The 27,701-nt window shown below is 43.2% G+C and overlaps 1 protein-coding gene across 1 annotated transcript in view; it reads left to right on the top strand.

The window, feature by feature from the left end:
- Positions 1–27,701, top strand: part of GPR158 (G protein-coupled receptor 158) — a 119,627-nt gene that overhangs the window by 49,520 nt on the left and 42,406 nt on the right. Inside the window, exons 3-4 of the mRNA XM_079948123.1 lie at positions 11,586–11,688; positions 17,753–17,970. Of these exons, the coding sequence (XP_079804249.1) occupies positions 11,586–11,688; positions 17,753–17,970 (321 nt within the window). The remainder of the gene's footprint in view (positions 1–11,585; positions 11,689–17,752; positions 17,971–27,701) is intronic.

Below are 27,701 nucleotides of genomic sequence, written 5' to 3'. Positions count from 1 at the left end.
AATCAATCAATCAATCAATCAATCAGTCAAATGATTATTAGAGACAGCTCACCATTAAACTTCTGTTTTGTAAGAGGTTTTGTTACAATCAATCAGTATATGCATTTAGTTAAAGAAACAAAGCAAAGGACAAAATATAAAGCAGTACAAAATCTCAGCCTCAGTGGAATTAATGATTAATGATTAAAGCTGACAAACTAGGAACTGACCGAGGGACAACAATGAGGGATTGAGAAGTGCTATATATATAAAATGCCCCCAAAAGCAGAATCCAGCAGATGATTGGGTTTGACCCTCTAATATACTGGATGGGAGATTTGTCAGAGCTCCCTTAGGGAGAGGTGCTGTGCTTGGAACCACTTTAGAGTTTGAAACATTCTCTCATCTGTTCTCCTACTGTAGATTTTATCAAGAGGTTTGCGAATGCATCACTTATTCCCTTGTGAGGTGGTTTCCTGGTTGAACCTTAGAAATCCTTTTGAGTATCTTCCTTGAGGGAAGGAATAAATCTATTATGAAGCACGTGGCAATGCATCTGAACGTTGTAAACTCTCTGAATGATAGAAGATCTAGGACAGACAAAAGAAAGTACTTCTTCATACAGTTCAGGAGCGATGGAATTCGCTCCCACAGGAGGCAGTGACGACTACCATCTTTGATGGCGTTAAAATTGGATTACACAAATTCATGGAAAAGTGGACTATCAACGACTGCAAGCCATGATGGCTAGGTTCTGCCTCCACTGTCAGAGCCAGTATGCTGATTATCTGTTGGTGGGAATCACAAGAAAGCACTGTTTGCCCACAGATTACGCTTGTGGGATTCCCATGGGCATATGGGTGGCCTTTTAATTCCTTACTGCTCGTGTTTATGTCAATCCTGCTAACGTGTTTAATTGTTTACAATTTGTTTTCATGTATTCAATAATTTCCCCCATTCTAGTAAAAAATGGCTCTCGTTTTGATCTTTTAAACTTCCAGTGAGTTTCGCCATCTCTGCATATTCCATCAGTTTTAATTGCCAATTGTCTCTTTTTTTTGGAGCCAGTTTCTCTTTCCAATTTTGGGCATATATCATTCAAGCAGCTGTGGTTGCATACATGAATAGTTTTTTTCTCTGGCCTTTTGGCACCTCTTCTCCCAGTATTCCTAAAATAAAAGCTTCTGGTTTCTTAAGAAAAGTTATTTTCAACATTTTTTTCCAATTCATTATAAATCATTTCCCAGAAAATACGCATATTTGTGGCAGGTGAAGCATCCATGATACAGGGCTCTTCAGAATGCCTTTGGGTGCTGTAGACTCCTCCTAGTCTTTAGCTGGAGTGGGTTTCTTCATCTGAATGGGTCCCTCCAGGATCTGGGTTGGACAAGGTCCGGACACTTGGCCATATGGATTCCCAATGGCTGCAGCACACAATCAAATTCAAAGTGAAGACACTTAAGATAGAACAGAATGGCACTAGGTGATGAGTGAATTGAAGCATCTTTTTGATAGGTAGCTAGAGGAGATGGTAGCTTGTTTTCATCACAGAGAATAAGAAAGCAGGTAAGTTCTGTTGCTATCACCACAAGGCATTCATGGTTTTAAAGGAGTTTTTGTCTGATCCCTGAGTTAATGACATCCCCAAAGTCCAGAGCTGAGCTGGAATCAAAATAATAAATCACTAGTCTTGTTGGTTCCTATTTAAAGAATGGGAGAGATGTTCCTTCTTTTGAACCATTGGGAATAATCCAAGTGGAGGTTGTTCACACACGGCCCAGGCACAGGTGGATAATGTGTGCTTTAGCTTACTATAAAAAGATTGTGAATCACTTTTGCAGAAGTGGATAGCTACAATATAGCCTAGCTTATATTTTACTCTAGGGACGCAGGTGGCGCTGTGGGTTAAAGCCTCAGCGCCTAGGGCTTGCCGATCGAAAGGTCAGCGGTTCGAATCCCTGCGGCGGGGTGCGCTCCCGCTGCTCGGTCCCAGCGCCTGCCAACCTAGCAGTTCGAAAGCACCTCCGGGTGCAAGTAGATAAATAGGGACCGCTTACCAGCGGGAAGGTAAACGGCGTTTCCGTGTGCGGCTCTGGCTCTGGCTCTGGCTCTGGCCAGAGCAGCGATGTCACGCTGGCCACGTGACCCGGAAGTGTCTCCGGACAGCGCTGGCCCCTGGCCTCTTAAGTGAGATGGGCGCACAACCCCAGAGTCTGTCAAGACTGGCCTGTACGGGCAGGGGTACCTTTACCTTTACCTTATATTTTACTCTGCCTAGACCAGTGGTTTTCATACTGTATTCCTAGGGCTGAGAGAAACAAGAAGGGGAGCTGGGACAGAGCAGACACAAATGTCCTTAATAAGCAGATTGGCCTGAGTTACTGATATATATATTTTGCAATTTGCTGCTGCAGAGTAGTGATGCCTATGTTCTAGGGTCCAGTCTCAAATTTCACAGGACAAAGGAAATACTGAAGAAGAATGGATGGCAATTTGCAAGAACTCTAGGTTCCAGCTTAGAGTATACTCCAGAATTCCCTGCAACATGTTAGCATTTTTTAGCACACAAATCAATCCACATGGAAGTGCTATTGACAGTGCATAGGCCTTGACCTTCAGATCACATAGTGCTTTGAGAAAGAAGAGGATAAGATTCAGGCTATACCCCCAAAAAGTACCTTCTTCTGTGCCCCCCAAGCCCCCTACCACTACCCTCAGATTCAAAGGGTGAGTCCTCAGCAATTCCTCCATCTTTAGACCATGAATGGTCAACCTGTGGCTCTCCAGCTGTTGTTGACTTTCATCCCCAGCCAGGATGGGCAATGTCCAGGGATAATCCAGCAAAATATAGAGAGCTATGAGATAGATAGTCATCCCATCTTATACCTCACAGAAGGATACAGAATCAAACAAGGATATAGGCACTTCCTTCAAGGAGGTGGAACCTAATGCAGAACAGGCTTTGCTTGCCTTCATAAGGGTTCAGCTTGCTTCAATTTCCTATTGGGTCAAGAACTTTGCATCAAGATGCATCTTTGCATTAAGAGCTATGTTCCTGATTTCTGGTTTGGGCTGCCTGGTAGAAACTTCACTGGAGTGTGTCCATTGCAAGGCTCAAATCTCCGCAAAATAACACAGGTGGCTGAAAGTTTGAAAATCATTGCTCTAGTGTTTAGCTAACTCAAGGGTAGAATAATGATTTATGTTCAGTTCACAACTTGATCATTCAGCGTGGAAGCTCTTCTAGATCTCTCTCTCTCTCTCTCTCTCTCTCTCTCTCTCTCTCTCTCTCTCTCTTCAGTGAGCTAAATTCAAAATGTAAGACCCTTGATTCTGTTCAGGAAATTTTCTTATCTTAGAGGTGAAGTGGTTAACCTCAAGGTGAAGTGGACAAATGTAATTCCAAGCTGTGAAATTTAAAAAATAAATAAATCTGGATATCAGCATTCTCCAGCATTATTGTAGATATGAAGAGGATAAACAGATGGAAGCTAACAGAAAGTAATTAAAAAGTAATTAACCTCTCCAAGAATTAAAGCAATAAAAAAATCTCCCAATAAAAAACAGTGCAGGTGTGCTAGCAACGGGGTGACATGCTTTTGATCCCTGGCTCTAGTTCACAACCAGGCGTATTTCAAAGCACTGTTCCCCTGGAACATTGTGGAAAATTTAAATGGTGGTCTCCAGGCTCAGCTTGTTCCAATCAGAACACAGCTGTTTCCCATTGTTGCTCTTACCAGGTAAGCTCATCAAAGCTGGGGCTTCTTCCAACATTAAGGAGCCCTCTCTTAAGAGAGGGTCCACCAGAGAACACCCCTACTTGGAGCTAGCCCTGCTGCCCACTCCAGCTAGCCTTGCATGGATCCAGCCACTGGCAGCCAATGCTATTTAAAGAGGGACAGAATTAGAGTTTTGTGAGAGATGTCAGAATCTTCCCCCCTGGGTTCCTTATCCTCCTTAAATCTAAACACATCCTTAGCATAAGGGCCATGGGAATAGGGACTGTCATTTGTTGACTCTAACAACCATTTCCTGGAGGGGTAGCCAGCTTAGATAAGCTGGTTCACACAGCCCAACTCCCCTGTGGCTGCTTTTTATTGTGGTGACATAGAAAATAGGCCTGCATATCAAATGCCAAAGCTATGTAGCACGGCTAAAATAAATCAGCATTTATAATAGGGGAAACTAGGTTTCTAGGTTATTGTGAGGAAGCAAGAATTCTTGGAACAGAAAAATGTATGGAGTGTTTCGTCTCTGCTTGCTCTTCTCTCCCACCAGAATGACTATTCTCTTGTGCCTTCAGACTTGTCTTTTAAAAGGCCACCTGTAATTTCTGCCCTCATAAGCACACAATACAGTGGTACCTCGGGTTAAGAACTTAATTCGTTCTGGAGGTCCGTTCTTAACCTGAAACTGTTCTTAACCTGAGGTACCACTTTAGCTAATGGAGCCTCCCACTGCCACTGCGCCGCTGCCACACAATTTCTGTTCTCATCCTGAAGCAAAGTTCTTAACCCGAGGTACAATTTCTGGGTTAGCAGAGTCTGTAAGCTGAAGCAGCTGTAACCTGAGGTACCGCTGTACTTAGCCAAACCATGGCTCACTGCCTAGGTGCTGTGGATGGGCTACCGCAAGACCCCGTCCTCTCTTCCTTCTTATTGTTCTTTACCTTAAAATCAGACTTGGACCATGCAGGCTGGGACCCTTCCAGTAGAGGATTGAATTCTGTAAAGCAAGGCACAAGGCTACTCTGCCTTCAGAGGTTTGGTGACCCAAGGACAGTGCCCTTTTATGATGCCCTCCCCCAGCTACAGAACAACTTCCTGAAGCATGTTTGCCCAGCAGCTACTTAAATTTAGGCACCAGACAAATGCTACTTCATTTGCTTGGTCTTTTAATGGGGGGAGAAAATGCTTTTCTGCATCTGATTTCAACTGGCTAATTTGCTTTGCATTCAGTTCTTGCTGTATTGTTTTAATCTGTTGTAAACTGCCCAGCATATCATTTGATCCCTTGTTCCATACACATCCATTCCTGTTCCGCTGGCCACCTTCACATTCATATTCCTGCATTCCACCTCCTCCTTCTCCACTGAACACAACTGAGGCAGGTTTCCAGGCCCATTCTGGTCCAGCCATAGCAGCTGCACACCTGCGACAGTTTCTATGCCTATATTTTGCCTTACATTGTATTTAGCTTTGAGAATGATGCTATTTATCTGATGTAAGTTAGAAGGAAGGGAAGAAAACCTTACTGTATTGATTTTTATTCAGGATTTCTTTTGTGTGTGTGTTCCAAGTTGAAATTCACTTGAACTACATGATTACATGATTATGCATTTAAAGTGCTGTTAATCTAGAAGGAGGCTTTCAGAACACTTCCTCATTATTTAGAGATGCAGTGGCAGGATTGAAATGATTATGTTTGAACCAATGCAATTCTGCCTCTTCCTTGGATCATTTTACTGACTGTATTTGTTGTAATTCCTGATGATGGCACTGTTTTGTGTATGAGAATGTTGTCATTTTCGATTCCCAGTTTGTGTCCATTTATACTCATGTGTGGAGACTGACCTGCTTCCCCTGTGCAGGCTGCAAAAGGGCATTGCTGGCAAGGGATGACATATACCACTTTATCGAATGAGCAGGGGTTTATTTAATTACAAATAGCTGATAACACTGGATCCAGTAATAGCTCTGTAAGAGAATAAATGGACGCAAATCTGTCATAAAAAGTGCCGGTATCCATAAATCAGGACATACTGCTGCTGACTTCAAAGCCAACATATTTCAACGAAAAGGCTTCAAAAGGAAGCTATAATATGAAATTGCTGAATTAGAATTTAGCAATAGATTTGCTTCTGCTTAGTTCTTACTTAATTGTGACTCTGGGTTGTGACTCTGGGTTTCTTTCCCATCACATATGTTAAATTAGGACCGCACAGCCAATAAGTCAGGGCTACCACAGTGACTGCTGTTATGAATGGATCATTCTCTTGTTACCTCTATCTTGGGTTCTGTGCAGAAATGTTACAGACTTGCTGTTATTTCATGGGCTTGTTTTTGTTTTCTCCACTTGTCTGTTTTGAGCCAGTGGAGCTCAAGTATGACCTGGAAGGCAGAGGGGTCCAGCCAGCACTCTCTGGGATAGCAATGAAAATTTGAGAAAATGAGGAACTCAGTTTGATATCTGCAAGCAGAGATGGGTAGGTGTCTATGGTCAAGAAGGCCAGAGACAAGACTTTCAGTACCATGGACAGATCACTGGGTGCATTTGCTCTGCCTGCTGCTGGCTGTTGCAATTGAAAACACCTGGAGGTCATCCACTGGTTGAAGGTTGCTCTAATTCAGGGGTTGTCATCCTAAGGCCATGGGCCACAAGCGGCCCACGGGGGTCATTTAACCAGCCCACGAGCCGCCCCCAAACTGAGCTGACCGCTCAGTGAGTCCCCGTCTGTTGCACTAAACCGGTGTGGCAGAGGAACTCACGTCTGCGACGCCGGAAATCGTGTCTGCGCAGATGCCAATGCCAGAAATCATGCGCGCTCACGCACACATGCAGTCTAGCCCACAGAGGGATCTCTGCTGGATTGAACCGGCCCAGGCGAGGTAAACCTTGCCGACCCCTGCTCTAATTAATTCCTCTTCTCCCAGGCCTTGACCATCCTTCCTATGCTCCACCCACCATTGCTGAGGAATGAATATCATTAAAAGGAAAGCCCTCTGACCCATAGCCCAGAAATTAGGTGCTTTTCCTTTTCTTCCTGCCTGGTATGTCATCTGCACCAATGAGCAGGTATTGGTGAGCAATTGGTGTCTTGCATGATGGAACTTCATTTTCCAGGTTGTTCAGTCTAAGGAGGAACTGCCTGTAGGGGCGCTGGTGCAAAGCCCCAGGTGCAGGTCACTAGTCTTGGTCTCAAGTTCAAGGACTCAGTCTTGTTCCTCAGCCAGTTCTTTCCCCTCTTTATTTGAGATCTAACTCCTGCTGTGGTCCAGGACACTGCTGTCTCTTAGCTTTTAAGGTGTCATAAGATTCTTCACTGTTTCTGAAATGGATTAACAAGGCTGCCTCTCTGGATAGATTCAATTTATATTCCTGAAGTAGCCCAGACAGTTGGGGAGGCTGAAACTAGCACAGTAGATGTGTTTGCCTGAAAACTACTGATGTTAAGTTGCAATTGGCAGGCTTAATCTGGCTGTTTGGATGGATGCCCCTTAACTTTTTAACTGAGCTTTAAATTGAATATGTCAGTCGAAGAATCTTGCAGCTGAGGTTAATAGGGAAATATGATTTTTGAAGCATTGGATGCATAGACGGCATTGTCAGGCTTCTTGCCCCAAATAATTTAATCACTAATCATTGGTCCATGAGTTGATAATTTGTTTCCTTCAAGCTCATGTATGTACTTTGAATATGTAGCCAGAAAGCTGATTAATTTTAACAATACAAAATAGCCTGCCCAGAATACCTGGCATCCCATTATTCATTTTCTTCTCTCTTTGCAATGATGAATCACATTGATTAAAGTTAACCAAGCTGAACCACCAACAATCTATCTATCTGTAGGCTTGTCTTCATGTGTGACCTTTCTTTCATAAGGAGGTGACTTGATAGGGTGTATGTGTGAAATCTGGGCAGCCTCAGATCCTTAAGCTGTGAAACTGCAACGTGTTTAGACCAACCCAGCAGCAAGCTTTTTGATTAAGAGCCTGCCTCATTGTTATTGGGCCCTTGAAGGCATCTCTGCTTCGTGGTCTAGAGCATGGCAGTCCCGTGTTTCCAGCGCGCAGCCTGGAGGTGAGCCAATCCGCCTGGAGTTAAAGAGATTTAAGGCCCAGCGCAGCTGTGGCAGGTGAAGGCTGCGAAGGAACCCCAGCTCTCCTCGAAAAGGGGGAAAGAAAACTGCCCTCAGAGAAGGATCAGTCAGGTTCTAGGAATGGGCGCAAGTGCCAGGTCACAAGTGGAAGCAGAGAAGAGCAGGCTCGGGAATAGGGAACAGGTGAAGAGCCCTCCTCATTGTGACGCGCTGATTTATGATATTGAAAAATATTTGCTTTAAAACATACATGGAAGAGTGGTGGCTGGCTGTGTGTTGTGTTTGCTATTGTGTTATGTATTTTTGTGGTTCTGTGGAAGGCCACCCTATGATGCTCACATGGGCAGTATATATAAATGTAAATAAATAAATGAGTATTGATAACGGAGGAGGAAGAAAACCCTGGCTACTTCTAAATGGTATATTATAGGGTATCTATATATTGCTTTTTCACCCAAAGCGCATCAGCCCATCTCTCCTTGGTGTATACTATAGAGGATGTGCACCTCACAATTTCCTAGAGGCCATTTTGATTCTTATTTTATGCAAGAATACAGGACACAATTCATCCATCTACAATTGCACTATGTTCAGAGCTCAGTAAAATTTCTGACTAGCATTATAGTCACACAACAGATGCAAAATTGCTTCTAGGATTTGAAAATTTTGGTTGGAATGAAATAAAAGGTATCCGCTAGTCCAGAATGGTGTCACGTTTGATTGCATCCCTGGTGAGTCTGCATTGTTGAGTGAGTTTTCAGCGAGTGGCAATTGCATATTTTGTTATACCATCTACTCGGAGCAAATGCCTCATCGCTTTTCCAATAGGCTTGGATAAGTATTTATGCATATGCTGTGAAATTGGGAGTGGGTTTTGGGGAGGGGGAAGAGTTACTGTAAGGTTACTTTTGACAGCTTTAAAGTTTGCTCTGGCTTTGGTAGAAAACTTGGGGAGGATACATCCCGTCTCCTTTCCCATGAAACTGCCAACAGTCTGGAAGCCCTGGAATGTAAACAGAGTCCTGTGACTCCACGCAGCTGCACAGTGATAACAGAAACTAACAATTCTCACAGCTCAAACTAACTAAATGTTTAAAAATCAACCTTAAAATATCTTCAAAATGCAAAATAAGGAGAGAGTAGGGACAATGATGTACCTTTGGAGCTCCCTCCCATCGTATATCACCTTTCCGTCAACTGCTAAATGCATTCCTCTTTCAACAAGCCTTCCAAAGGGGGATCTTTATCACAGTGGTGTCTATATTGGATTTGAGTTTATTTCATGTATGTGCTGCGGCTGTTTTATTTTTTATTTTTTATAATATTTATTAAATTTTTTAGTTTAACAATAAAATACATAGATAATAACACAATCTTTTCCAATATCCACATTTCATACTCATCTTTGGACTTCCTCACAACCCTTGTTCCTGCTTTCTAAACTCATAAATTTTACCAGCAAATTATTAACTTGATTTAATTCATATAATATAATTTTCCAATATTAATATCTCAAATTTTGGGATTTAACATACTCTTATTGAAACTTAATCATAAAATATTACTTATCCAAAATTTATCTTTTCGTCTTCCAATTAAATTTAAATTTATATTCTTTATAACTGGTTTGTTGAAGCCATGTTTTTGCTAATCTTACATCTTTCTTAACATTCATACAATTTACAATATTTTTGTAGATCGTCCTTAAATTTCTTCCAGTCTTCCTCCACCAGTTCTTCTCCCAGGTCTCGGATTCTGCCAGTCATCTCCGCCAGTTCCATATAGTCTATCAGTTGCATCTGCCATTCTTCCAGTGTGGGTAATTCTTGAGTTTTCCAGCTTTTAGCGATGAGTATCCTTGCTGCTGTTGTAGCATACATAAAAAAGATTCGATCCTTCTTTTGCACACTCTGATCAACAATGCCTAAGAGAAAGGCCTCTGGTTTCTTGAGGAAGGTATACTTAAATACCTTTTTCAGTTCATTATAAATCATTTCCCAGAAAACCTTCACTCTAGGGCAAGTCCACCAGAGGTGAAAGAAGTGCTGCGGCTGTTTTAATTAGTCTCTCTCTGTGTTTTTAATATATGCAATTCTTTGACCTTTTTAATACCGTATTGGCCTGAATGTAAGCCTCACTTTTCCCCCAAATTCTGACTGTGGAAAGTTAAAGTGTGGCTTATATTCGCAACCTTGCGGTATGCAGCCAGGAGCACGGGGCAAACAGCGCCAGGAGCACTGCAAAGCGGTGCCCACCCCATGCATAGTCCCCCTTCCTCTCCCCCAAGGCCGGGAAGGGAGAGAGCAAGGAAGGGGAAAGGCCGCCGGCAACGCAGCACGGCTCCCCCTCCCCCCCCTGCAGCCAGGAGCAGCAAGGGAGGGAGTGGCTTAGATTCGTGTATTTTTCCTTTTTTCTCCCCCCCCCCTTCAATTTTAAGGTGCGGCTTATATTCGGGTGCGGATTATATTCGGACCAATACTGTGTATGTAACTGTTTCATAGATGCTTTTTTTCCACTGTAAATCATTTTGAGGTGCAGCATGGGAAGCAATTCATTGATGATGATGATGATGATGTTGTATATCACTTACCAATGTGGAACACCAGCGAATGTGGGTTATCCCATTATATTGTTTCATTTTACCATTACATATAAAGTTAGACTGCCCTCAGATTGCTCCCTTTTGATCATGTTTATCTGAAACTGGAGATCAGTTGTCCAACTCAACATTTTACTGTAAATCTCCATTTTCTGTGCTGGGATTCGCTACCTCATTTTTGTCTCTGCGACCACAGAAAGTGTCATAAAGCTATTATCCACAGGTGGCTGTGACTTCACAAGTAGACATATATGCATAGATATGTTGTTCCAGTTAAATATTCATGGCCTGCATGCTAATTAGAGCCTGCTGTGATGCTTATTGTAACATTGGTCTGCTAATACTGATAAATCTAAATGACGGGAATAGCCTGGTTTTTTACTTTAAATAACTTCATTTTTATGCCAGCCTGCATATGTTGTTGTTTTGAGGCAGTTCAGCTGTGCCATGTTAATACAAAGTATTCGTGCAGTGAAGATGCCCTGGCCTAGAATCACAGAACATGGGAGTTGGAAGGGATGTTTTGGAGGTTGCCTAGTTAGACCACTTCCCTCAGTGCAGGGATTTACAATCTTCTGCTTTGAATATCTCCAGTGAAGGCGAGCCCAAGGCATTCAGTCCCACTGCTGGATAGCTGCTGTTTTTGTCACTGCTACGATCACTGCCACAGCTACATTAATTACCGTATTTTTTGCTCTATAAGACTCACTTTTTCCCTCCTAAAAAGTAAGGGGAAATGTGTGTGCGTCCTATGGAGCGAATGCAGGCTGCGCAGCTATCTCAGAAGCCAGAACAGCAAGAGGGATTGCTGCTTTCACTGCGCAGCGATCCCTCTTGCTGTTCTGGCTTCTGAGATTCAGAATATTTTTTTTCTTGTTTTCCTCCTCCAAAAACTAGGTGCGTCTTGTGGTCTGGTGCATCTTATAGAGTGAAAAAATACGGTATCTTATCGATCACCAGCAGGTTCCAGCTTGGGTTGCAATATTTTAAAATTCAGAATGAAAAACAGTTAAAACAAATCACAGTTGTTGTTTGAGCCTTAAAAAACAAAGAAAAAACCCTGTTTTGCTTTGTGTAAAGGAAAGCCCCCTGCTGTATTGTCAGGATCAAGGTGAAGATGTTCAACATCTCTGGGAAAGTGAGTGGGCACCTCTTTCATCTTCTCCCTTTCTCCTTCCTTCCTTCCAGTGTGTGCCAGTGAAGGGCCATGGATTTGTACTCGGAGCCTACAAGTGCGTTTGTAAGGCTGGATTCTATCGTCCCAAAATGTTTTCAATGAACAGCTTTCACAGTAAGTGCCTTTGCTTTGGTTTGAAAGAGAGATGGGGGGAGAGAGAGCGAGAGAGAGCGAGAGAGAGCGTATTAATAATGCAGGGTTCCTTTTTATCCTTGTCAGGGCTATACAGTATATTCCCAATGGCCTGCAACGGAGGGATTATATAATCACTTAAGGAATTTTAGCCCTGTGGTTTGTCATCTGTGATACTCTGGAGAATCCTGTAAAACATACCTACTTTTAAGTGTATTTGATTTGTAAATAAATATAATTCCCACCCCTCCTTTAAAACCCCTTTGCTGCTGGGCAGCAGCAATTTGTGGTATCAGCATTAGAGCAGAAGTGTGTTGCGTTCCCATTTATAAGCGCTTTAGTTTTGCTGATTTCCCTTTTGAAATTTCATTGTTCTATTATACATCTGTATAAACCAGCTGCTGGTTTTCCCAGTGTACAGAACTTCAGGAGGCAACAAATGGAGGCCCTGGGCAATTGAGGTTTTTTTGGCTCTGCATTCAAGGGTTTAAGCCCTTCTCACCTTGCATCATTTCCTGGAAGAGGGTGTTTATACTCCCCATTGCTAGTACATAAGAGGAACCCTGCTGTATCATGCCCCTGTCAGAGGCTCATCAAGTCCACTATCCTATTCTCACAGTGGCCAACCAGATGTCCCTGGGAAGCCAGCAGACAGGACCTGAGTGCAACAGCATTCTGTTCACATGTGATTTCCAGCAACTGGTAGTCAGAAGCATATCGCCTCCAATAGTGGAGGCAGAACATAGCCATCATGGCTAGTACAATGATTAGTTTAATTTGATCAGCCAATTACCTCCCACTATTGCATTTAACATAAATCAGACTTGTGGACATCAAAGGAAATTCTGGCTTCTAAGGAAGTTTGGGGGTAAGGAATTCTAGCCCCACAGACCAATGTACAAGAGCATCTTTCTGTCCTTGCTGTGTCTTAGCCAAATATTTTTGATGATCGCAAAAGTTGGGTTAGAATTATGTCTTGAGGGGTATGCAGGGTTCAGTTTTTATCCTTCCTTTGTACCAGGCTTCCTCAACCTCGGCCCTCCAGAGGTTTTTGGCCTATAACTCCCATGATCCCAAGCTAGCAGGACCAGTGGTCAGGGATGCTGGGAATTGTATTCTCAAAACATCTGGAGGGCCGAGGTTGAGGAATCCTGCTTTATACATCGAAAGTCTACCATGTGATCTAGTGTGGTAAATCTCTGAAAAATTCTGGTGCAGGTTATCTCAGGATTCCCAGACCTGGAACCCAGTTTTTGAAATCTTGGCATACCATAGTTAGCGCAGACCATAGTGACCTCTAGCAGGGAGATGTTGATGGGTTAGTCTAGCTACAGTTCCACTAGCTAGGGTAAGTGAACAGCATTGAGTTTGGGCAGTCTGGTGGAGGAGATTGATGATCATCTGTTAATGAATGCTCAAAGACATTTCCTGTGCATCTAGTGCTTTCTGCTATTTCTGAGTTTCTGTGCAGACCCCTGACTCTTGCAGCTGGAAAAATGGCAAGATGAAGGGGAAACTACATTACTTTGAGAGAGCTGACAACATGCAGTTCTTTCCCCATTGACTTTTTTGCCATGGACAGAAGGTATCACGATGACTGCTATTCTCTTGCAATGATTAAAGGCAGAACCATATGTTACAATGAAGACATGGGGTTCTGAGCTATCCCATGTTTTCTGTGTTACCCAGCTGGGCTCCAGGAACAGAAGTAAACCCAGGGAAGAATCAATAGGCGCAGGAGGTGTTCCTTCCTTCCGGTTCTCTGCTGCAAATGCTTCCTCCATTTCCACGTTTGTATTACCTGCTTGGGAACCCATGTTTATAAATGTAATATGTAGTTCCAGCCTACAGGCAAGGGGGAAATGGCATTGCCAGTCATTCACATAGGCTTTCTCTCACACATGGCATTCCGTATCATGGCTCTAGCTTACTAGAGGTTCCTTTGATTTAGATAGATATAAACTTTATTAGCATTTGCTACTAGATTTAAAAGGGACGCGGGTGGCGCTGTGGGTTAAACCACAGAGCCTAGGACTTGCCAATCAGAAGGTTGGTGGTTCGAATCCCCGTAATGGAGTGAGCTCCCGTTGCTCGGTCCCTGCTCCTGTCAACCTAGCAGTCCGAAAGCACGTCAAAGTGCAAGTAGATAAATAGGTACCACTCCAGCAGGAAGGTAAACGGTGTGTCCGTGCGCTGCTCTGGTTCGCCAGAAGCGGCTTAGTCATGCTGGCCACATGACCCGGAAGCTGTATGCCAACTCCCTTAGCCAATAAAGCGAGATGAGCACCGCAACCCCAGAGTCGATCACGACTGGACCTAATGGTCAAGGGTCCCTTTACCTTTACCATTACTAGATTTAAAGGTCTGGTGCAAACCGTTTACCTAGGCATTTGATGGCTGAAAGTCCTATGCCTGGCAACCCTAATATTATTAGTTTGAGGGTAGGTGGTTCCTTTCAGGAGTTCTTAACTCTTTTTAGAAGTTTAAATTTTACTGTTTTAGTACATATTGACATATTTGCCACCCTTTGAAGGAGGGCTGGCATATAAATTTAGTAAACAAATAATGATTTTTTCTAAAGAAAACCTTTCAGGGTTTTCTCACTTGAAAACAAATGGCCCACACACCAAAAACAAAAAATTAAATTAAGCAAAATACTATTGATTAAATAGTACTTACGTGCAAGTAAATTTGAGGACTTTTTTTTTTAAAGCAAAACCCTCTTTGGCATAATGTGACACATCCAGAAATTCCCTTCATCCTTGGAGATGTAGCTGTTTGATGTGACTCTCAGCCTGCCAGACGGAATATATGTGTCTCATCAAAACCAAAGGGCGAGACAGCTAGTGTCAAGAGTGGTGAAGGTTGTCAAACGATGAAAGAAAAGCTACTAATTCAAAATGTAAAATGTAGCCTGTCGCCTCCACTGCAACATAAAAAGGGCTGTTACTCTGGGAATCCAAGAGGTGATTTTGTGGAAATGAATGCACGATGAGGAACTGGTGGAGGCTGATGGTTGCTGCAAAAGAAACAGCATGACCTGGAGGTCTGTTTGCATAGCTTTTGGGGAGGGTTTTCTTTTTTTCGCTGAAGTCTGACAAGAAGAGAGAGATGACTCTGGACAGAAGTATTAGAATGTAAAATGTTCCTGGAGCAAGAAAACGCAGCTGTGAGGAGGGATGGCGGGACTATAGATTCAAAATAAGGGCAAAATGTATTAAGCTCGGAGCAGTGCAGAAGCTTGCGCAGGATTAATTTGTCTTAACAACTTGGGCCCAAAGTACTGCAAGGACTTCGTGATTCCTTATGCTCCACCTCAATCACTGAGATCTTCTGATGGGGCAGTTTTGGTGAAGGTTTGGCCAGCCTTTATTAGGGACCAGGTCTTGAGTGTGGCAGGCCCTGCCTTCTTATGGACATCTTTTAAAAGCTGTATTTCATTGACAGGCCTTTGGAATATGGAATGTGATTTTTAGAATTATTTTACCAACCAGTCTTTATTAGTGTGTTTTTTTTTAAAAAAAAAATATGCCATCGTAGTATTCTGTTTTTTAATATTATACACTGCCTTGTTGCATTTCAAATAAATAAATAAATAATTTTTTTTAAAAAAAGGTCCATTTATAAGTGTGTGTATCTCAGATGTCAGCACCACTGTTTCAATAGGACTTCCTGCCTGGTAAGCATGTTTTGGATTGCAGCCTCTGTGGGTCATGTTTTACCTTAGCTATCTGCTAACTGAGCAGAATTTTGCTTAATTACTACAGTTATATGGTTGCTCCCTAGATGGGGAGCAGCGATTCAGTGGAAAAAACTGGGTTAGAGGGGGCCAGAAGTGCTGTTACCTTTATATATGCACACATTTTTCATTTCTACTTTAGAAGGCAATGTTGCCGTAGCGAAATTTGTGGAGATTTTTTTGTTTCTGCAGCCTCTGATGCTCTGTGAAATTTCCTCAGCACATTAGTTTTAAAAAGATTGTTTATCTAAACTGCCAGCTCTGCAAACCCAGCAAGGAACCTGAAAGTCAAGCTGTGTTCTTGCTTGCTCACCATCATTAATAATCAAGATTTTGCCGGCCAGATGCTTTTCCCACTGAAAACTTTGCCATCCTTCTGCTTTCGGCGAGGCTGCACGGTTTTGGGTCGAGACAGAACTGGGAGGCTGAAGTGGGTTGCTGAGATAGCAGGGCAGATGGATTTCCATTTGGGGTTCTGCTCCTGATGCAAACACCAGAAAAACAGCCCAGTTCATTCTTTTTTAAAGGACCAGAGAAGGCTCAGTAGGAGAACTGACTCCAGCTGAGGGCAGGGAGAGGAAAATGGTCCTGTTCAAGGCCAAGGCCTCCAGAGGGAACTCACTGCCCAATTTAATCAGGGTCTTGAAAGGATACTCGCAGCCTAGATGGACATCAGAAGGTAGGCAGTAGGGTCAGGCATTTCCTACAGGAGTGAGGAATCGGAAGCGAAGGGCAAATATTTAGGAAATCGCAATCTTAAAGCCAGTGATCATGCTAGTCCAGCCTGCAGCTGGCCAGTGCCAGGAGCGGTGGAAGGCGCCAGCCAGGGAACCCCCAAGGGAAAACCCAGTGGAGGAAGGCTCAGAGCCCAGGGATTGGTGGTGGGACACCGATGAGCTGCCAGAAGGGAAAGATTGGGAGGAGGTGCTGGATACTGGAGGGACAGGGTTTAGTGAGCAGGAGGACCCTGTGACAGGGAGCAGTTCAGACGTAGAGGCTGAAGCCGGGTGTGTGTGTGTGTCCCCCTCTCCTGCTGTGACAAGCTCCCCCTTTGTCTCCAAGAACATGCAGGATAGTGGGGAGAGCAGAACAGAGACCAGAGGTGGACAGATGCAGTTTGAGACTGCTTGGGAGACATCCAGAAGAGAGGGAGCCTCACAACAACAACAACAACAACAACAACAACAACAACAACAATTAATTTATTATTTGTAACCCGCCCACTTGGCTGGGTTTCCCCAGCCACTCTGGGCGGCTTACAACAAAGACCAAAAATACACTAAAGGTTGGAAGGCCCCTTTAGTCCGGGCAACTTCTCTATAGGGGCAAGAGTTACTGGGAAGTGTAGCTGAGTTTGTATGTCATGTTCTCGAATAAAGAGCTAACAGTCACTGACAGCTAACTCTGCTTCTTTGTGTTGACCTGCCTCTGACTCCAGCCCTGACAGCCAGTCTAGGCAGGCATACACAAACTGGGCTGGCACATTTCCATAATGAGCCTTGGGACCTCATACTTTGAGAAATGCTGAGACAAATTCATGGAGGATATGGCTATCAATGGCTACTAGACAGGAAGGCTATGCTCTTCCTCCACTATTGAAGGCAGCATGCTTCTGAATATAAGTTGCTGCAAACCACAAGGTAGGATAGCCCTCTTGTGCTTGGGCATTTCTTGTCGGTTTCCCGCAGGTATCTGATGTTAGAATTCCTGCTCCGTGATTGCAGTCATGGGATTGTTGTCTATCACATGGCGGTGTATGTTTTGACTCCACAGAGTGGGAAGTGACGGAGACAGGATGTTTGTGTTACTGTGTTCTGTGAAGTTGGACTATTGTCCTCTGTTCTCTCTCTTTGCTGTCTGATGCTAGAGAGAGAAGGAGCCATGTTGCAGTGCTCCGTGTGTGTTTATAAGTAAATAAAATAGATTAGCCAAAATGCTGAGATGCTGAGGTCTGTTACGCAAGCTGCAAAGACTCTGCAGATCCCTAAGTGTGCCGATGTCTGTTGGCATCGGTCGCTGTGATGTTCGGGCAGAAGAAAGCTTTTGAAGCTCCCAAACGATCGACCAGGAGGGAGGGAACATGCCAGTCAGGCATGTGTCTCTGCCAGGGTCCTACTCGAGAGTAGGACGGTCTTCTGCTACTACCTCCAAAATGGCAGCTTTGTCTCAAAGCTTTATATGGTTAAGAAAAATGGGAGGGTGGAACATGGGTCACCGGGAAGGCAAGCAAATGGCCCCTCCAAATACCCCCATTTTATCTCTCTCTCTCTCTCTCTCTCCTGCCCTCCCTATATCTGATACTTTTAGGAAAGGTTGCAGAGAGCCATTTTTCTGGAGGCGAGATGTTGGAGAAAATCTACAGCTGCTTACCCTGCAGGGAAGGATGTTCTTACTGCACAGATGATACTCCCTGCTATGCACAGGAGGACAAGTATTTACGGCTTGCTATCATCTCATTCCAAACTCTCTGTATGCTGCTGGACTTCATAAGCATGCTCGTGGTCTACCGGTTTCGCAAAGCAAAGGTAAACTTGGAAACATTTCCCCCCTTCTAATCTTCCTGCCTGTTTTCTTACATGTCGTAAGTGTGCTTTGCCCATAAGGGAGTGACCCAAATTTGTCACAGTCAAAATCGAAGGCTCTGGTGTAGAGGCAGAGGAGAAATTCGTTTGGTCCACGTTTTGAAGCAAACCAACCTCATTTTTCATTCCTGGACTTAGATGCCAATCAGATTGTAGCTATTGATTGGATTACGCACTTGGTTGGATTTTGCAATGCGGTTCTGGTTCAAAAATGTTCACAAAAGTTTGTGTTTTAGGGGGAAACTGAAAAGCCTACAAACATGCTTATTTTAGAGGAAGAATGCATATAGAATGCATATGGAATTAGTACAATTTATATGTGTGGTTTTTTTCCATGCAACTCCCTCCCCACTGAATGGAATGGACCTATGATTGGGTGTATGTGAAAATGACACAAAATGGAAACAGGCTGGTCTATCCAACCCTGGTCCATCTCTAGTCAGAGGTTAATTGCCCAGATCTGCAAAGTGCTGAATTCCAAGCTAGTTGCAGGAAGGACTGTGTTAGGCATGTCACTATGACCCTAACTGGGTGGATTTGAACCCCTACTACTTGCTTGAGGTCTATGGCACAGTGGAGCCGCCCAAACTTGCAATCACAGTCCTCTAAAGGCCATCCGAACCTGCTCTGTGTGTCTTCCTCCTACCCGCTTCCCCAGCCATTGACTTTGAAGGATTTGGATTGCAGCCTCAGACTTCTTGAAATAAATAAATAAAATATGCAAAATAACTACACAGGTATTAGAAGTCACCTCAGAACTGGCCCTACTGAGCATCTTCCAAGATCATAATGACCATTCACATTATACAGAGCTTATAACCCACCTGCTCTCGGCAGTCAGAAGCCTCCTAGCCAGACATTGGAGAGACCTGTCAAGAATAAACATGGACCAGTGGTATCAAATAGTATGGGAAACAGCCTTACAGTGGTACCTCGGGCTAAGAACTTAATTTGTTCTAGAGGTCTGTTTTTAACCTGAAGCTGTTTTTAACCTGAGGTACCACTTTAGCTAATGGGGCATCCCGCTGCCGCCGCGCGATTTCTGTTCTCATTCTGAAGCAAAGTTCTTAGCCCGAGGTACTATTTCTGGTTTAGTGGAGTCTGTAACCTGAAGCGCCTGTAACCTGAGGTACCACTGTACTAGAAAAACTAACCAATAAACTGAAATGGACATGGGGACAAATAGAAGAAGACGCCTTCACCCCAGTATGGCTTCCGTTTATCACATACACAGCCTAACAGCACAGCAACAAGAATCGGCCAACATCATACAGATCAGTCTGGCTTACCTGACCCAACAAGCCCTCCACAAATGCAAACAAGCCCCACTGCAGTCAACCACAGACAACCAGCCACACCCTGGCCCCCCAATACCTCTCACTACCAAGGAAATGTAATAAACGAATAGAAAGAGAACCTACCCAGTTGACGCTGACACGAAACCACACACGTACACTATATAAAAGTAATATAAGCCTCATCACTCCACCCTTCCTCTCCCCCAACCTTCTACTGTACTCAACACTAATGTCTCACAACAAATGTAACTGATTTGTAAGAAAGACTGTACAACCTGAAAGAAGAGACAAGGCATGTACTTTTGTAAACCAAGAAAATCTCTAATAAAGAAGAAAATGCTGTGACAGCTCTGTGCAGAACGATTCAGCCTTAAAATAGCCTTCCAGTTTACTCAGAAACCAGCGAAATCAAATGCACATAAAATACTTGAATCCCACTGCTCAAATTAATAGCTGCAATCACCTCTTTCTATAAATAGACAGGCATTTCTATTTAGCTTTCCTAAGCAATCATTGCAGAAGCAACTGCATCTATCTAACAGATTCTGTATTGGATAACTTCCTGTCAGTTCCCCCAATTAAATGCCTGGCAGGAAACCTCAGAACTGGCTTCAACAATTTTGCTGCCTCCCTGCTTTGTTTCCACCCCCCCCCCTTTATTTCTTTCTTTCCATGGCAAATCCTTTGTGTTCGCCGTGATCATGAGACATGTGTTTGCTACAATTGTGATTTATGTTACAGCGAGAGTTGCCTGTACATCAGTCCTGTAATCCCATTACAGAGAAAAGGCATCTGTTTAACAGCCTGGTGGTAACTTATCTGAAGAGCTCTGTTCTAACTCTCTAAAGTTTTGCTTCATTATGGTAATATCATAGGCTTTTAATGGCTGTCTTAAATAACTGATACTGTTAAGGAGACATGCATCATGAATGGAAATTAGCCTCCCAAGTGTTCAGTGGAAAAACAAAGGCAGAACGCTTTTAATTCAGGGAACATAGCTTTGCGTTGGCCTTTGATCAATGAATATGTATGTCTGTGAACGTACGTAATATTCTGTTGTATTATGTATATATACATAAGCATACACAAATGAGATGAGTGTCAGTTGACATTTTAAATGATCCTGATATGTCAATAAGGTAATAGTCTTGTGGCGGTGCACGCACTGGTAACTTTAAGACAGGGGTTATGGTTATTATATTCTCAATCACCTTCTGCATCTCTCTTTCAAGGTGATGTACATAATATCATAAAAAATAGCTAAAAGGAGTTATAAAACAGCACAAATAATAGTGGCGAATGAATTTAGCAAACTATTCAGCGGAGGCCTCTGTGGCAGAGACCTATTCATCTAGCTTGGAAAGCTTGACAGAACAAAAAAAAAGTCTTCAGTTGTTTCTGGAAGGTGCAGATAACTGGCACCTCTATAGGAATGCTGTTCCACAGAACAGGGCCAGCCGCAAGCCAGATATCTGTGGATGTGGCACCCAGGCAAAGACAATTCCCTATGCTCACACAAAGCCCATAGGCACAGAGCAACTATAGGAGAGGCTGCATGTAACTCCCATATCCCCCAACTAGTCCAGAGGTCCCCAAAGTGGGGCAAAGGGATTACTTAAGAGGCAAGGTAGGGGGCACTGGAGTTACAGTGAATGACCATCCAACTTAGAAAACCTGGTATCACTGGATCAAATTCAACCCTTTTGTTGAATTAATTAAACAAAATAGTTTTATTTGGCTTTTGAATAAATGTGCAATTAATTGTTACCGGTTTGAATTGTGTTGTTGTCTTCCTTAGTGGGTTGTGCAAACCACTATTCTGAATAATGGTTTTTACATGGTAGGGTAGGGGGCGCTGGGGATGAGTTTATGGAACCAAGGGGGCAAAGGCCTGAAAAGGTCTGGAAGCCACTGATCTTGCTCCACCCTTCTTTGTGTTGCTTGCGTTTGAAGGATAAGCGACTTGTATTCGAGGCTGGACGGCACTGTGGGAGTCACACCTATGTACCTGTGCATATGCACTGGGTAGGGAGAGGATTCTGTTGAATTCTCAGGGACCCTTCATCCCTGAGCACCTTTTGTAGCGCAGTGGAAGGTCCTTGCGGTCTCTATGTCTAAAAGCTGCTTTCTTCATGTTTACGTTTTCTTCCTTCATAACTAGATTAAGCACATTGGACAGCTCCTGGATAGCCCAGTCAGTAGAGCATGGGACTCTTAATCTCAAGGTTCTGGGTTCAAGCCCCACATTGGGCAAATGATTCCTGCATTGCAGGGGGTTGGAGAAGAAGAAGAAGAAGAAGAAGAGGAATAGTAGTAGTAGTAGTAGTAGTAGTAGTAGTAGTTTGGATTTGATATCCCACTTTATCACTACCCTAAGGAGTCTCAAAGTAGCTAACTATCTCCTTTCTCTTCCTCCCCCACAACAAACATTCTGTGAGGTGAGTGGGGCTGAGAGACTTCAGAGAAGTGTGACTGGCCCAAGGTCACCCAGCAGCTGCATGTGGAGGAGCGGAGACGCGAACCCGGTTCCCCAGATTATGAGACTACCGCTCTTAACCACTAAGTTCCCTCCCAACTCTACAATTCTGTGTTCCTCCACCGAAGGTTCTGGTTGAAGGCAAAACACAAAACACTCCACAGAACTACGTCATTTAAACGATTTAATTACATACAATCCACAGGTTGTTGGTTAACAGCAGCAACAAAATCTGGTGTGAGCAAATACCACCAGCGTCTGCATGGAGGGATGTCTGACCAGTGAGCAAACACAAAGGAAACAGAGAATTTCACATCTGCATTAGCAAACCCTAGTTAGAGGACGGTTTTAAGCAGCTTTCCACAACCTAATGCCCTCCAGGTGTTTGGGGCTACAACTCCTGGCTGTTGGCCATGCTGAAACATCTGGAATGCACCCATTTGGGATGGCGGATCTTAAAGAATATGTACTTTGCCACCTTGGCTGCAGGATTCCTTCCGTATCAGCCTGCTTCAAGCCTTCGAAGGATCATGTATATGGTGCGGAACAGAGTCTCTATACCAGAAGACACAGAGCAACTTATCTTCATCATAACATACCTTGACAGATTTACATTTCTTGTGTTAGAGAAAAAGATCAGGAGGTGGGTGAACTGAATAATTGCTTGGGGAACACTAATACTCTTTCCTCCTGGATGTGATTCATTTGTGATTGATGACTTCTTGTTCTTTCCTTCCTCTTCTGCCTTTTCAAGGAAAACACACACACACACACACACACACACACACACACACAAACACACACACACACACACACACACACACACACACACCCTCAGTTTTAAAGTGGTATCCACAGTCTAGCTGGCCTTTGGCATAAGCATTTTTGACAAATATATGGCTTGGAGATAATGAAGTATACTTTCCCAATTCAAAAGAAAAATGAGCTTGCAGAGCCTTATATATCTACGAGGAATTGCAGAAGCACTACAAGGCTTCCAAAGTTCTCTCTCTCTCTCTCTGTGTGTGTGGTAGAAATTCTAGCAAAGTTGTTACTCCTGAGTATGCACACTCCAAATGCTTGAAGTTGATTTTGAAGGCTCAGTTTACACCTTCAAAGAGAATACATGGGAGTTTTCCTTTGGCTCATGGGTGGGCAGTCCATAACCTATGGACCATACATGGCCCTCAAAAGTTTATTGCAACCTGCGGGGACCCCCTGGCATTTCACTGCAGCAAAACCGAAGGCTTAAAACAATGCAAATAAATTAAATAAAGATCCCTATTTCCCCCGTCCTTTTTCATGGTTTTTTTTTTTTTTTTAACATCCTCAGAGTTTATCCAAGCACTTTCCAGTTTAAATCAGCCAGGTTCCACTTGTGCAGCTCCCCAAACAGCCCAGTCTTTCCTTGTTTTTGATTCCTTGTTGTTATAGCAATCCTAGAGAGATAATTTCTTGTAGTCCTATTAATAGCCGTGCTCAGTAGCTGCTTGCAATGCTGTCAGTGGCTAAAGACACAACAGTCACCAGCAATCTGTCCCAAGTGCTGCCCACGTGCATCAAAATGGGACAAGCAGAGTAGCCAGCAGCAACACTTTATTGCTTAATAATAAAAGCATGGGTGTGCAAATGGTGTGTTGGTTTGGTTTGGTGGCAGAGAGGGAAGATGGAATGCAGTTGGTTGGAAGACAAAAGGAATGACTTTGGGAGAAAGGAGAGAAAAGTTAATTAAATGAATTGAGTGAGTGGGAGAGGGAGATTCACTTGGGAAATGTTCATTTACTGATTCTACCATGTCAATGTTCCCATCTTGGTCACACCTACTTTTCCACATCCGCCACACCTACTTTACCATGTGGCCCACAGAGAGTTGCCAATGGGTCAATATGGCCCTCAACCGAAAAACCTCACCCACCCTTATTCTACCTGTATGGAATTCTTTTTCTGAAATGCCTTTCCCAGTGAGGCTTGCCTGTCTTTCTTCTCCTTCTCCTTCTTCTTCTCCTTCTTCTCCCTCTTTTTCTACTTCCCTCCAGCAAATCAGTCGACTGGTTTTTACTCTGATGATTTTATTGCTCTCTGCTGGTTTCCACTGCTGAATTTTGCTGCATTGCTATGCTTGCTTTATCTTGATTGTTATTTTATAGTTTTACCCTTCGTTAGGTTGTGTAATAATCTGCCCCCAGAGCATGCCAGCTCGAGGGTGGTGCGTGCATTTTTTAATGTGCAACATGCACCAAAAAAGGCAGCTGCCTACAAAAATACATACTGCAGGAGAGAGGCATGAGCACATATTGTCACCAACTCTTAAACTTGGCAATTGGACCATTGTGCAGTTGTGCCTCATCCTCTCTGTGTTGCACATAGTCCTTTTTGTCTTCTTGCTGTTGTATGTCTTGTGTTTTGTATGAAAGCATTTCCTGTTGCATTGTGGTGAAGTGACTATATTGAGTGCATCATTAAAGATGGCCTTCATATATTTAAATGCATAACTGCCCCAGTCATGTAAGTGGGTCATCAACATGTTGTCCATGAATGCCAGTGTGCCTCTGAGCACTTGTGAAAGGTCTCCTTTTAAAAATCCACATTGTATGAAAGATGGTTTGCTCTTCCTGCCCACATCCTATTTGTACTGGCACATCCCCTTAAACATGCCCATATTTCATTTGGGACCGGTCACCCACCCACCCACCCTTCTGTTCTGAACAGAAGAGATGTTTTTGCTCTGTGAGTGAGCATCCTGGTGGGTGACAGGTGCCATTCTTTTCACTGATGGAGAGGCTCGCCTGCGCCATTTTGTGGTCCTGCCTCTTAAAGCTCTTCTTGTGTCTGACAGCCATTTTAGTGTTCTGCCACACCCCCAAGGCCCACTCAAAATGGGATGCATCCAGTTGGAAAAGAAAAAAGGGAGAGTTTCAAGATCCCGAAGGGTAATGTACGGAGAACTGCCACCACATTTCCTTTAATCTGAGACAAGTCAAAACCCAGGAATGTAAATGCTGAAATATTGGCATTTTTGTGCTTGATATTTTCTCTTATCGACTGAGTAAGAATGGTAGGATTATTCTATTTCCATTCTGCGTCTATTTCACATGTGCTCATTCGTAAGTCTGTTCTGTCTTATGTTTGCCATAATCTGTGATCCATATGGAAATTCATATTTTAACACACATTTAAATGCCTATTTTGTCACACAACACTTATATCATTGCATATATTATCTTGCATATTTCTAAAAAATACTTTATTCTAAAATTTGCATTTTTGCATTTTTATTATTATTCTTTTTAGTTGAGGACTCTGAAATTCAGGGAAGTGTGCAATCCAAAGAATAATTATGTTATGATCCATGCATTATGATCCATCCCTGGGGGGGTGCGGGTGCGAATTAGGCTAGTTCGTTAAAAAATGTGGACTAAATGAAATCCTCCTCCATCCCCAAAGAGTGACAGCCAAAGAGCCTCTGCCAGCACCTTCTATAGTGCTATATATGTTCTACATAGACTGCAGTCTTAAAGATATTCACTTGTACTGAAATCAATGTAATGTACTTCCAAAAGAATACACTTATCACTGGGTCTTAAATAGCTTATTCCCCCTGTGTATGCATGAACAGTCCATGGATAGGCATTAAAAACTAACCATACAGGCAAGCTAGAGTTTATAAAAGAAGGTCCAGTAGCTGATGGTGTGGTGGGACAGTGGTGCTCACTTGGCCTCCCAGCAGTTGAGTTGCTGCTGCGATGGAGTGAGGAGGCAGGGAGGTCAGCAGAGTGCAAAGGCACTGGCAGGAATCCCATATTGGCTTGGCTGGTGTGCTTGCACTGTGCTGACCTCCCTTTCACTTTCCCCATCTCTTTCCTGGTAAGCAGCAGCTGACTCAGCTGTTGGGAGGTCAGGAGTACCGCTGCCTCACCATATGATCTACTACTGAGCAGGACACTTTCATACCTCTCTCTCCTTCCTCCTTCTTCTGTTCCATCTTTACAAACATCACAGTGACTTTTGGGAGGCACACAGCCATTGCATAACCATCACCAGGTACTACTGTTTAGGATGTGTTTAGATTCATCTATCAGCTGACCACCATCCATTGTGGAAATTAATATTCTACACCAACTGAAAGTTCCTAGCACAGGATTTTGATATCTGGTGCTCCGGCACATTAGCTTGAGCTGTTAAAAGAAATTATGCTGGTGTTTCCATGGTCATTTTCCTACGTGTACACTACATGTGCAGTCATTAATGCCAGTTTGCTAGCCAAAGTGTAACCATTGCAGAGGGCAGCATGGAAATGTTTTGACATTTGATGACAACCTTTATTATGCCAAAGAAGCTGCCTGGTTTGTCGGCCTGTGGGAAACGGCAATGCCTAAAGACAGCTGCATCATTTTGGCAAAGAGATCTTTAATGATTCTCTAGGGTGGAGGAACAACAGATTCCCTCCTAGCACAACGAGCAGTTGAGTGGTCCCAGCAGAAATGATTGAATGGCAGCAAGAGTGTATTACTCATTGGGGAATGCCTAAACTCCTCCAGGTTCTCTTTTCCCTTGACCACTGCTTTATGCATTGCTGAAGGCTGTTCTGATGGCCCTGGTGGTATAGGAGAAGAGGCAAGAGAAAAGAAGCAATGGGAACGAATAGCCTTCCAATTTAGCTTCTGAATATTATGTACATTCCAAAATGCCAGTAGCCATGAATTGCATGTACTCTGATTCTGCAAGCCAAAATAGTTGAAATTATTAAAGGCAGTGCCAAAGAGATAATCAGGCCACCGTAAAGCAGCAAGCAGTTTTGTTCCCCAGAAGAGAGTTTGGGGGCATTAAAAAAAGTAAGGCTTTTCCCCTTGGAAAATTTACATTCTAAGGTTTCAGTTCCCTAGATTTTCAGCTATGGTGGACTGCTTATACCTGCTACTGGGCCTTGTCTCAAGAAGCCCTTGGATTTACTTGATAGCAGTAGCAGAGCTGACTGTAAAAAGGAAACATACAAAACTGATTAGAATAGCTCTAAAATCATATATCATGTACATTACAGTCATTTTTGGTATCCATCTCTCAGCCTTGATATGTATATATCATAATTAAATTCCCCTTTAAGTTCTGATAATGATCTAAGGGTCCGGGTAGGTTCATTTATATGTTGCAAAGCCCTCTCTAGCGAGGTGCATCCGTCTCCAACATTATTAGCTTTCAGGAGAAATTTGAAACCTCAGACGTTTGGTGGCTGAAGAATATGTTCATGGCAATCCTGAGATCACTGGATAAAATAATATTTTAAACTGTAGCTGTTTTAGAATTTTTTGTTTTGTTTATTATTGCGGGTGTGCTTGCAGGCTGGGGGTGGGGGTGGGGAAGAAAGGGTGGGATATAAATTCAATCAACCAGTAAAAGAAAATAGCTTGGGGTGAGGGAAATGGTGTTTCCCTCTAGGAAAGTGAAGCTACAGAAAACGCCCAGCCCATGCGAATATTTGCCATCTGTTTAAATCATATAGGAGAAATGGATGTGATTATGCTGTCTGAGCACACTCCAAGCATCTGTACTAAACTATTTAAAATGGACTGCTTCAGTTTACACTGACTTGTATTATATTGATATCAATAGAGCTAATGTTGCAACCTTGTTTGCTAGGAAGTAAATCCTGATGAGGGGAACCTGCTTACAAGCAAACATATTAACAGGTATTGAAAGCAGTTTAAACACCAGTATTCTGTGTTTGGGTTAATTAATTTACCAATCTGGTTGTTAGGTGGTCAGTCTTCTCTGTCTTTTGCTAAAATCGGTAACATTTATTCACCTTGATTATAACCCACCAATATGACATTTCATCTGCAAGCCTCTTAATGTTTCTGCTATAAATATTTTAAAGATAATGTGAAACAAATAATGCAATGGCT

This window comes from Podarcis cretensis, assembly GCF_951804945.1.
Source record: "Podarcis cretensis genome assembly, chromosome: 12".
Lineage (NCBI taxonomy): Eukaryota > Metazoa > Chordata > Lepidosauria > Squamata > Lacertidae > Podarcis > Podarcis cretensis.
Note: the sequence above shows the minus strand (reverse complement) of the source record. Positions and strands in the feature narration are given on the sequence as shown.